This window comes from Hyla sarda, chromosome 7 (assembly GCF_029499605.1).
Source record: "Hyla sarda isolate aHylSar1 chromosome 7, aHylSar1.hap1, whole genome shotgun sequence".
Taxonomy (NCBI): domain Eukaryota; kingdom Metazoa; phylum Chordata; class Amphibia; order Anura; family Hylidae; genus Hyla; species Hyla sarda.
The window spans coordinates 202,930,275-202,942,735 of NC_079195.1; the positions used below are offsets into that span (position 1 = coordinate 202,930,275).

Sequence of the window (12,461 nt, forward strand, 5' to 3'; positions counted from 1 at the left end):
TTAATATATATAATTATAATTTTTTTTCCCATATACATGTACGAGAATGCCTCACATAATAAACCCATGTTCTTCCATAAAGTAAGGAATCCAGACTAAAGGTCCAGCAACTTAGTAAATCTAGTGCATGCACCACAGTCAATCCTAAAGTACACAGTCATCGAATTATAAAGTGTACATACAGGTATCAATAATAATAAAATGTTATTGCAATGTAGAACCTGGTGCAGACATGCTCAAGTGCAGAAAGGATCCCCACCCAGCATCCCATAGAACAGTGCTTCCCTACCAGGGTGCCTCGAGCTGTTGCAAAACTACAACTCCCAGCATGCCCAGACACAGAAAAAAAAAAGTATCTGTACTCGTACTCTGTCTTAAAAAATGTTATCAGGACATCCCTAGCATAGATCAGTAGTTCCCAACTAGTGTGCATCTGGCCGTTGCAAACCTACAACTCCCAGCATGCTGGGAGTTGTAGTTTTGCAACAGTTGGAGGCACCCTGGTTGGGAAGCACTGTCATAAATACATTATGGCTTAAGAGATCCTATAGTAAGTACCCTATATAGCTTTAGCTTATCCTATATCAGTGTCTTACACTTCCCTTGGATTTGTAGGAAATGCTCAGACTTTGAAGTATGAACCCGAAGCGAACAACATTGACACCCACAGCCGGCTCCGAGAGTTCTACAGGACGTACTACTCTGCGCACTACATGACGCTGGCTGTGCAATCTAACGGTATGGGCGCGTGCTACAGGGCTGACAGTAAAAGGGGGTTACCATGGTCCTGTTAACTCATTGTGTTCTGATCTTTTCAGAAACTTTGGATACACTGGAAGAATGGGTGAAGGAGATATTTAGTAACGTTCCCAATAAGTAAGTTTTACAGGACATATTTTTATTTTATTTTATTGAGGATTCACCAATGCGATGAGTAATCTGTTCTTAGCATAAATTGTCATGTTTATAAAACATTTTTTATAATATATATATATATATATATATATATATATATATATATATATATATATATATATATTTATATGTATTTTTTCTTTTTTTATATAGTGGTTTGCAAAAACCTGATTTTAGTTACCTGAGTGACCCTTTCGACACCCCAGGATTTAATTCACTTTACAGAGGTTTGTATTATGTTCGTAGTCTTCACCCATGGTTTATTAATATTGGTGCCTGAATGTTATTTTTTCTTTTTTTTTTTTTCTTCTTTTTTTTCATATTTTATTAATTTTGAAAGAAAGATGTTATAACAATACAGGAATTTTCCAAACATTCGCCAAGAAACATGGTATTAAGGCACATCGGTTAGCACCTGACAAAGTGTAGATATGCTATAAGGGGTACTCCAGTGGGGGGAGTTTTTTTTTTAATCAACTAAAGTTAAACAGATTTGTAAATTACTTCTATTTTAAAATTCTTGATCCTTACAGTACTTATCAGCTGCTGTATGCTCCAGGGGACGTTCTTTTCTTTTTTGAATTTCTTTTCTGTCTGACAACAGTGCTCTCTGCTGACACCTCTGTCCATGTCAGGAACTGTCCGGAGCAGGAGAGGTTTGCTATGTGGATTTACTCCTGCTCTGGACAGTTCCTGACATGGACAGAGGTGTCAATAGAGAGCACTGTGGTCAGACAGAAAATAACAATACAGCTTCCTGTGGAGCATACAGCAGCTGAGAAGTACTGGAAGGATTAAGATTTTTAAATAGATGTAATTTACAAAACTGTATAACTTTCTGGCACCAGTTGATTAAAAAATAAAAATCCACTGGAGTACCCCTTTAAGCAAAACATTACAGAGCAAATTACATAGCAATCAAGGAACATATCATTAGTACATGTGAGTGATGGAAGCTTTATGAATGTGAGGTAGGGAGACAAGGGAAGGGAAACAAAACCAGTAAACATTCCATGACTTCTAATAGGACTGTCTTGGAGCCACTCTTGTTCAGTTGCTTTTTATTAAAGGAGTTGTCTCGTGAAGACCTCTTTAAAGGGGTACTCCACTGGAAAACTTTTTTTTTTTTTTTTTTAAATCAACTGGTGTCAGAAAGTTAAACAGATTTGTAAATTATCTCTATTAAAAAATCCTAATCCTTCCAAGTACTTATCAGCTGCTGTTGAATTTCCTTTCTGCCTGACCAAACTGCTCTCTGCTGACACCTCTGTCCTTTTTAGGAGCTGTCCAGAGCAGGATAGGTTTTCTATGGGGATTTTCTCCTACTCTGGACAGTTCCTGAAATGGACAGAGGTGTCAGCAGAGAGCACTGTGGTCAGACAGAAAGCAAATTAAAAAAGAAAAGAACTTCATGTGGAGCATACAGCAGCTGATAAGTACTGGATGGATTAAGATTTTTTTTTATTTGTAGAAGTAATTTACAAATCTGTTTAACTTTCTGGCACCAGTTGACTTAAGAAAAAAAAATTGTGTTCCAGTGGAGTACCCTTTTTAAGTAAATATACCTTATAGGGCAGTGTTTCCCAACCAGGGCGCCTCCTACTGTTGCAAAACTACAACTCCCTTAATGGTGAAAGTTGTAGTTTTGCAAAAGCTAAAGGCTGCTTGGGAAACTCTGCCCTGTAGGATAAATGGATATGACATAGATATAATGCACAGTCACCACCACTATTCCTTCAGCGCCATCAGTTTTATTCCAGCTTTACTGTAGCTGGGACATGTGACCAACACACAAAATGACATGGGTATATGTGTCTCAGGAGGTGGTCTGTCCTGAGTCAGCTGACTTCCTGTAAACTACAGGATGACATTATCACCCATCAGATCCCTCTTAGCAGCTCTCAGACCCCTCCCCATCCTGCCCTTCTGTTTCAGACATTGGTGGAGGTCTCAGCACCTGGACCTCCAACAATTAAACGTCTGACGTGTCAGAAGTTTTCTAAGACGAAAAGTTCCCTTTAACCTGAAAACATGAAGTATTTGTGAACTTGTATGCGTTCACTGTTTACAGTGAAGATTAAACTGGGAGAGTCACTGGTAGAGAAGGATCTGGGGGACATGTAGATCATAGACTACAGAATAGCACAATGTCAGGCAGCTGCTTCTAAGGCCAGCAGGATATTGTCCTGTATCTGAAGAGGCATGTACTCGAGGGACAGGGACATAATACTCCCCCTTTTATAAAGCATTGGTACGGCCTCACCTGGGATATGCTGTTCAGTTTTGGTCGCCTGTCCATAAAAGGGACGTTGTGGAGCTGGAAAGGGTGCAGAGACACGTGACTAAACTAATATGGGGCATGGAACATCTTTGCTATGAGGAAAGATTAAAAGTATTACATTTGTTTATTCTTAAGAGACGTTTAAGAGGGATATGATCAATGTATATAAGTATATTAATGGCCCATACAAAAAAATATGGAGAAAAACTGTTACGGGTTAAACCCCCTCAAAGGACAAGGGGGCACTCCCTCCGTCTGGAGAAGAAAATGTTTGGTCTCAACGGGTGACAAGTCTTCTTTACCATAAGAACTGTGAACTTATGGAACAGTCTATCTCAGGAACTGGTCACAGCAGAAACAGTTGAAAGCTTTAAAACGGGGTTATATTCCTAGAACAAAATTACATTAATGCTTATGCAGAAATATAAAATCACATCTGTTCCCCTTCATCCCACCACACCCCTTCCCTTCAATTTCTTGGTTGAACTTGAGGGACGTAATGTGTTTTTTTTTTTTTTTTTTTCTTCAACCATACTAACTATGTAACATGTAACTATGACAGTGTTTCCCAACCAGGGTGCCTCCAGCTGTTACAAAACTACAACTCCCAGCATGCCCGGACAGCCTTCGGCTGTCCGGGCATGCTGGGAGTTGTAGTTTTGCTACAGCTGGAGGCACCCTGGTTGGGTAACACTGCACTATGACCATAATATTCTTTGTGTATTAATATACCATCTCCTCTGTCTATTCTTGTAGTCATCCCCATTAAGAAGGTTCATGCTCTCACTATAACATGGGCTCTTCCACCCCAAGAAAAGTTTTACAAGTAAGTATCCATAAGACATGAACCCTTTCTCTGTGTCCATTTTTCTTGGTGTGGAGAATTTCGCATTAGTAGTGGTCACAGTCTTGTTTGGGCAAAATTGAAGACCAAGTCTTCCTGGCCTTGGATTTAAAATACATCAAAACTGCACTGTGTGAACCTGGCCTTGTAGAAGACTCTATTCATCCACCTATCTGGCCAATTTTCCTGTTCGAGATTTTTTTTCTCATTTGTTATCAACCAGCTTTTTTGTATAACTAGAAAATAGAAAATGGTTACATACTAGTTAAAATGTCTTAAAGGGGTACTCCACTGCCCCAGCCTTCGGAACATTTTTGTTTGGAATGCGAGCTGCAGGGGTTGTGACGTCACGGCCATTCCTCCTCAATGCAAGTCTATGCATAGACTTGCATTGAGGGGGCGTTGGTGTGAGGTCTGAGCCCCCCACACCCAGCGCTGGGGCAGTGGAGTACCTCTTTAAAGGAAAGTGGGGCTCTGTGCTCGGAGGACAAGCGGGGCTCTGTGCTCGGAGGACAAGCGGGGCTCTGTGCTCGGAGGACAAGCGGGGCTCTGTGCACGGAGGACAAGCGGGGCTCTGTGCACGGAGGACAAGCGGGGCTCTGTGCACGGAGGACAAGCGGGGCTCTGTGCACGGAGGACAAGCGGGGCTCTATATCATGCTCCTGGCTAGGGATCGACCGATTATCGGTTTGGCCGATATTATCGGGCGATAATCACGATTTTGGGCATTATCGCTATTGGCAATGACCTTGCCGATAATGCCCCGCCCCCACCGCACCACTGGATTACCCCTTTAAGGACTCTGAAATGAAGACTTATGAGAATGTCATGAGTCCTTAAGGGGTTAAAGGGGTACTCCGGTGGAAAACTTTTATTTATTTATTTATTTTTTGTGCCAGAAAGTTAAACCGATTTGTAAATGACTTCTATAAAAAAATTATTTTCTTTTTGGAACACAGAGCTCTCTGCTGAATCACGAGCACAGTGCTCTCTGCTGACATCTCTGTCCATTTTAGGAACTGTCCAGAGTAGAAGAAAATCCCCATAGCAAACATATGCTGCTCTGGACAGTTCCTTAAATGGATTGAGATGTCAGCAGAGAGCACGGTGCTCGTGATTCAGCAGAGAGCTCTGTGTTCCAAAAAGAAAAGAACTTCTTGTGTAATATTCAACAATTAAGTAGTACTAGAAGGATTAAGATTTTTTTTTTATAGAAGTAATTTACAAATCTGTTTAACTTTCTGGCACCAGTTGATTTAAAAAAAAATAAGTTTTCCACCGGAGTACCCCTTTAATCCGGTTCATCTGCACTATAACCCTGTGTATTGCGTTTAGTGTGGGTGACCCGGCTATCTGTTTCCCTTTTTAATAGATCTTGGCAGAAGGTGAGATCTCTAAAGGTCCCCTACACCTTGGTGAATGTGTTTGCCGTCTTCCTTACTCTTCCCCCAGCAGATGATGTCGGGGTAAAGAAGAATCACCATGTTGTATTTCAACTACTCATTCCCATTGTTCTGGCCCCTTCTCTCCTCTCTGAGAGCATATTGCGGCTCAGCCTAGCCGAGTGTTCAGGTGTATGGAGGGATTTTGAGAGAGAGTTATCGGGTGAACGAATGTTTGGCCTACAGCTGTTGAAGATGGCTACCTTAAAGGGGTACTCTGTTGCCCCAGCGTTCGGAACCTTTTATTCTGAACGCTTGGAGCATGCAGCGGGGGGGTCGTGACGTCACAGCCCCCTCCCATAGACTTGCATTGAGGGGGGGGGCGTGGTGTGACGTCGCGAAGGGGGTGGGCCGTGACATCACGACCCCCGCCGCCCATTCAAAATAAACGCCGGGTGCTGCACAGAGATCGTGGGGGTCCCAGCGGCAGTACCCCTGCGATCAGACATCTTATCCCTACCCTTTTGATAGGGGATAAGATTTCTAGGAGCGAAGTACCCCTTTAAGACTTGTCTTCTGCAATATCTGCTCTCATTGGAATCCTAGTGATAAATACCACGTACCTAATGCCATAGCACCAGGAATTGTTTGAACTTGTCTTGTCTGATCTGCATTTAATTCAGTTACATTGAGTTTCACACATATATTTTATCTGTATTTAGGGTGAAACCTCTTCACTATATTTCATGGCTCATAGGACATGAGGGTAAAGGCAGCATTCTGTCCCTGCTGCGCAAGAAGTAAGTATTGTATAGTGAAAGGTGCGGGGGATTTGTTATGTGCAGGTAGGGAAGCGCATAGCTGTGCCATCAATACACTGCTTGTCGGGTATAACCCTAACCTCTTAGCTGGGCTGCCCTAATATGGGGACAAAGTTTGTTGTTTTCCTACATCCTCTTCCTGCGCGGTGTCCGGTGTAAAGATGTCACTTCCCAGAATGCAAACACTATTCAGACAATGGGGCAGATTTACTATATCCAATGCACCAGAATAAAGGGAAAACAAAAAAACTGGCTAATCCTACATTTATTATGGATTTTAGAGACATGCACCTTGCCCAATAAGGGGGTGTGGCTTGGTGGAAAGGGACATGGCTTTATGGGGAAGCCGTCTTTGATGCGACTCATTGTGGAGTAACATTCTGTAGTAAAGATTGTCAGCTAATAGTTGGTCTAAACTTTAGTTTTGAACTAGATTGTTAAAAAAAAAACACAAAAAAAAACAAAGCAAAAAACAGTTGAACAGATTTGTAAATGACTTCTATTAAAAAATCTTAATCCTTTTAGTACTTTTTAGCAGCTGTATGCTACAGAGGAAATTCTTTACTTTTTGCATTTCTTTTTTGTGTAGTCCACAGTGCTCTCTGCTGACACCTCTGTCCGTGTCGGGAACTGTCCAGAGCAGAATTGGTTTGCTATGGGGATTTTCTCCTGCTCTGGACAGTTCCAGATATGAGCATCAGGTGTCAGCAGAGAGCACTGTGGACAACACGAAAAAGGAATTCAAAAAAATTAAGATTTTCCTCTGTAGCATACAGCTTCTAAAATGTACTGAAAGGGTTAAGATTTTTTTTTTTTTTTATAGAAGTAATTTACAAATCTGTTTAACTTTCTGGCACCTGTTCATTTAAAAAAAATAAAAATTCCACCGGAGTACTCCTTTAAGATATACAATAATTGTTCAAAAATCAGTCAAATAATAACACCAAAAATATGCACAAACACAAAAACACCCATGGAAGTCCTATCTAAACACATAACCAAAGAATGGCTTCCTTATGGATAATGTAGGTCTGCAGTTGTGTTAAAGGGGTACTCTGGTGGAAAACATTTTTATTTAAATCGACTGGTGAATCACTTCTATAAAAAAAAAAATCTCAGTCCTTACAGTACTTATCAGCTGCTGTATAATAGAGGAAGTTCTTTTCTTTTTGAATTTCTTGTCAGTGCTCTCTGCTGACACCTCTGTCCATGTCGAGAACTGTCCAGAGCAGGAGAGGTTGGCTATGGGGATTTTCTCCTGCACTGGACAGTTCCTGACATGGACAGAGGTGTCAGCAGATAGATAGAAAGAAAATTCCTCTGTATTATACAGCAACTGATAAGTACTGGAAGGATTAAGATTTTTAAATAGAAGTAATATACAAATCTGTTTAAGTTTCTGTCACCAGTAGATTTAAAAAAAAAAATAATAATTTTTAAAAAATGTTCTGTTTCTGAAAATTTGTTCTGAACCCGCACCCTGTTTGTTTTCCCTCTCTCAGGTGCTGGGCACTCGCTCTGTTTGGAGGAAACAGTGAGACCGGCTTTGAGCAGAATACAACATACTCTGTGTTCAGTATTTCCATCACGCTGACAGACGCAGGATATGAACACTTTTATGAGGTATGACGAGTATCTGAAGAGTCTTGTTATATGAAACAGAGCTTCCCATTAGAAAAGACGTACTCCTCTTCTTCATTCTCTCTCTCTCTCTCTCTCTCTCTCTCTCTCTCTCTCTCTCTCTCTCTCTCTCTCTCTCTCTCTCTCTCTCTCTCTCTCTCTCTCTCTCTCTCTCTCTCATATATGTGTGTATGTATGTGGAGATATATTAAAATATATATATATGTGTGTGTGTATATATATTAATATATGTGTGTGTATATGTATATATGTGTATATATATTAATATATATATTAATATATGTGTGTGTCTGCTCTCTTCAACAAGAAAAAAATCTGAATAGATAAATTGACAACTGGGCGTTACTATTTATTTTATTAATGGGGCTCGTTCATACATTGTCTAAATCAGTGTTTCCCAACCAGGGTTCCTCCAACTGTGGAGTACCCCTTTAAGATGGTTAAAGACCTGATATTTGTCAGCCTTTGGCTGTCCGGGCATGCTGGGAGTTGTAGTTTGGCCACAGCTGGAGGCACCCTAGCTGGGAAACACTTGTCTAAATAATAATGAGTGTCCAGACTGTGCAGGGACATGCCATGTTGACAAGAGGAATGGTACCACCCAGTTGCTAATTTGTTCATACATTTCTAGGAGGAATAACTGAGGAACATCATAATACAGAGTTTTAGAAAAGGGTGCTCAAGAATTCTTACAAGAGGATGTTACAAGGCAAGGGGTATGGACTTTCTGTGCTTCCCAACCGGTTTGACTTTGGGCTATGCTCAGGAGGCAGAGTTTAAGAGTTTAAAGGGGTACTCTGGTGGAAAAATATATATATATATATATATATATATATATATATATATATATATAATTATTATTTTTTTTTTTTTATCTACTGGTGCCAGAAAGTTTTAACATATTTTTAAATTACTTACCGTATATACTCGAGTATAAGCCGACCCGAATATAAGCCGAGGCCCCTAATTTCACCCCAAAAACCCTGGAAAGTTATTGACTCGACTATAAGCCTAGGGTGGGAAATACATCATCCCCCCATGTCATCATCCAGACCCCCGTCATTAACACCCCCGTCATCATCCCCCCTTCATCATCCCCCTTCATCATCATCGCCTGTCATCATCCCCCTGTCATCATCCCACAGCCCCCTCTTCATCATCACTGCCTGTCATCATCCCACAGCCCCCCCCCTTCATCATCACCGCCTGTCATCATCCCCCTATCATCATCCCACACCCCCCTTCATCATCACCACCTGTCAATCCAGTGGTCTTCAACCTGCGGACCTCCAGATGTTGCAAAACTACAACTGGGAGTTGCTGGGAGTTGTAGTTTTGAAACATCTGAAGGTCCGCAGGCTGAAGACCACTGCGGCCTTCGTCATCATCCAGACCCCCCCCCCCCCCCTTTAGTTTTCTACTCACCTCCCCTCGGTGGGAAGGAAGGGTCAGCTGGTCCGGGCCATCTATGCTGCAGGGACCGTCCGGTGGGGATGGTTAGTCGTTCCGGGCTGTCCATTTTCACCGGGGGGGGGGGCCTCTTCTCTACGCTTCGGGACTGCCCTGGACTAGTGACGTTGCCTTGACGACGACGCACAGGGACGCGCATGAACGTCCCTGTGCGTCGTCGTCAAGGCAACGTCACTAGTCCGGGGCAGGCCCCCCCCCCGGTGAAGATGGACAGCCCGGAATGACTAACCATCCCCACCGGACGGTCCCTGCAGCAGAGATGGCCCAGACCAGCTCACCCTTACTTCCCACCGAGGGGAGGTGAGTAGAAAACTAAAAGGGGGGTCAGGATGATGACGAAGGCCGCAGTGGTCTGTCCGGGCATGCTGGGAGTTGTAGTTTTGCAACATCTGGAGGTCCGCAGGTTGAAGACCACTGAGAAGGGATTGACAGGTGGAGAGTTCACTCGAGTATAAGCCGAGGGGGGTGTTTTCAGCACGAAAAATTGTGCTGAAAAACTCGGCTTATACTCGAGTATATACAGTATGTTGAAAAATCTTAATCCTTCCAGTACTTATAAGCTGCTGTATGCTCCACAGGAAGTTCTTGTTGAATTTCTTTTCTGTCTGACTACAGTGCTCTCTGATGACACCTCTGTCGGTCTCCGGAACTGTCCAGAGCAGGATAGGTTTGCTATGGGGATTTGCTCCTACTCTGGACAGTTCCTGAGAAAGACAGACAGACAGGTGTCAGCAGAGAGCACTGTGGTCAGACAGAAAATAAATTTGAAAATAAAATAATTTCCTGTGAAGCATACAGCAGCTGATAAGTGCTGGAAGGATTAAGATTTTTTAAAAGGAAGTTATTTACAAATCTGTTTAACTTTCTGGCACCAGTTTATAAAAAAATAAAATATAATAATATAAATATATATATATATATATATATATATATATATATATATATATATATAGTTTTTTGCAGGGGTACCCCTTTTAAGTACTCTGTAGGTTTTCACCCTTGATCCAGCTCCAGGATGCAGAAATTGGGCTGAGCTGCTAGAGGGTATAGAACTGGTGTTAGTAGCAGCTGACCAGCAGAGCAGGTGGTACTGGTGCTTGGCACCATGGGGTCAGGCTAGAAAGCGTAGTTGGCAAACTGGATTAAGCCCTGGAGAGTTGAAATGGTGCACAGAGGTCCGGCAGAGTAGGAGTGGGTAAAGGAGGCAGCACAGGTTCTGAGTCAGCAGTCCGGATCAGGCACAGGAGAGTCAGAAGCAGACACTGGTCATACATGGGTATCGGCATCAGATACAGCACACCCTCACTATGGACACTAAGGAACCACATTGATGCCCGGGGACCAGGGAGAGGCTGGACCTGCAGTGTGTGGCAGAGCTGAGATAGGTAGGGGACGAGATTAGGGATGCGCATCCTTGACCTTTACATAACCAGGAGAGCGCATTAGGGACCAAACCAGGAAGTGCAGAGGCAGGAATGAAGCGGTGCCCAGAAGAAAGCAGGTAATGAGATAGAACCCAATGCTGGTCATCAGAAACAGTGCGGTGCCATGAGGTGCCCGCCAGCCTTGCACTGAAATACTAGTATAATGTTAACACTGAGGAATTGGCGAGGAATTCTCGCTTCAAAATTCTGCAGAGAAATTTTCGTTTTTTTCCCACACGGAATTGATGCAGAATTTTGCGCGGAAATATAGGAGAGAACAGTTTTTTTTTTTTTTTTTTTTTTTTTTTTGGCTGGAGGACAACCACCAATTAGAATTTACCTTTCTTTTTTTTTTCTTTGCACAAAATTTCCACGCAAATTCAGCGCGGAACGGCGTCTGGCTTAAAAAATAAATAAGTTTTAAAAAAAATAATTGATTTCTATGGGACAAAGACGCAGATTCCGCATGAAGAAAGAACATGTTCATTCTTCATGTGGAACGGAATTCAGTGACTGAATTTTGATTTAAACTCTATGGGGGTTTTCACTGCTGCATGAATTGGAGAGGAATAAGCGAGCGGAATTAAGGGTACGTTCACACTACGGAATTTGCCATGGAATTCCGCAGTGTTAACTTAACCTTAGTGTGAATGGGTCTCCGCGAGACCCGTTCACACTGCGGAATTTCAGCGGCGGACAATTCCGCCGCTGAAATTGTTCCGCGCAAAGAAAGAACATGTTAATTCTTTGTGTGGAAGTCCGCGAGCACTGCATAGCCGTCAATGGTGACGGCGCAGCGCCGCGAGGTCCTGCTGCCGGCAGCCAGCCTGGATTTCCGCTCGCTGAATTCAGCGAGCGGAGATTCCGTTCACACTCTGTAGTGTGAACATACCCTTACTCGAGTAAATTCCTCTCCAATTCCTCAGTGTGAACATACCCTAAGTCAGTAGAGCTGACTGGTCCTCTCTAAGCAATTACATACATTCTTTCCTAGACAACTGATGTAGTTATGCACGCTGGTTACTTATTGTATCATTTATTTCACAGGTTACTCATTTGGTATTCCAGTATCTGAAAATGTTACAGCAACTGGGCCCACAAGAGAGGTAGGCGTCCCCCCATAGGATCAGATATTTAAATAATTGGATGGATTGCATAATGGACCTCTTTTACTTATCTGCATAATCATTTTTTTTTATTTATTTATTTATTTATTTTTTTTTTTTTTACTTTTTATTTTAGTTTTAATTGTGTATAACAAGAACAAGAAAAGTAACACGGTCCATCCAACATCATGGTCAGAATTACATGTGTAATCATATATAGCAGGGTACATAAATTCCAAGGGTTACATGAACAGGAAACATAATACAAGGCATTATAGATCTTTGGTCCAGTCGAACCACATGTCAATACGTTGTTTAGAGAGTCCTAGGCGTTTAGCTATGAGACCCTCAAGAGTAAGATTATGGCGTATCACTGTTTTAATAGCCTGTAGGTCCGGAGCATCCGTTGACCTCCAACATTTAGCAATAGCTGTTCTAGTCACTGTGAGAACATGAAACAAAATCGTAATCTGCTTAGGAAGTAACAGGTCTACATTCATGGTCAGCAGGGCCACCTCCGGACCCCACGCGAAGGGGACCTTAAGCAAGTGATCAAGAAGGTCCTTCACCTTTCCCC

The 12,461-nt window shown here is 42.3% G+C and overlaps 1 protein-coding gene across 1 annotated transcript in view; it reads left to right on the forward strand.

Moving 5' to 3' along the window:
• Nucleotides 1-12,461, forward strand: part of NRDC (nardilysin convertase) — a 73,776-nt gene that overhangs the window by 17,651 nt on the left and 43,664 nt on the right. The window contains exons 7-13 of the mRNA XM_056532248.1: nt 616-738; nt 819-876; nt 1,069-1,142; nt 3,953-4,022; nt 6,145-6,222; nt 7,746-7,866; nt 11,826-11,884. Coding sequence (XP_056388223.1) covers nt 616-738; nt 819-876; nt 1,069-1,142; nt 3,953-4,022; nt 6,145-6,222; nt 7,746-7,866; nt 11,826-11,884 — 583 coding nt within the window. The remainder of the gene's footprint in view (nt 1-615; nt 739-818; nt 877-1,068; nt 1,143-3,952; nt 4,023-6,144; nt 6,223-7,745; nt 7,867-11,825; nt 11,885-12,461) is intronic.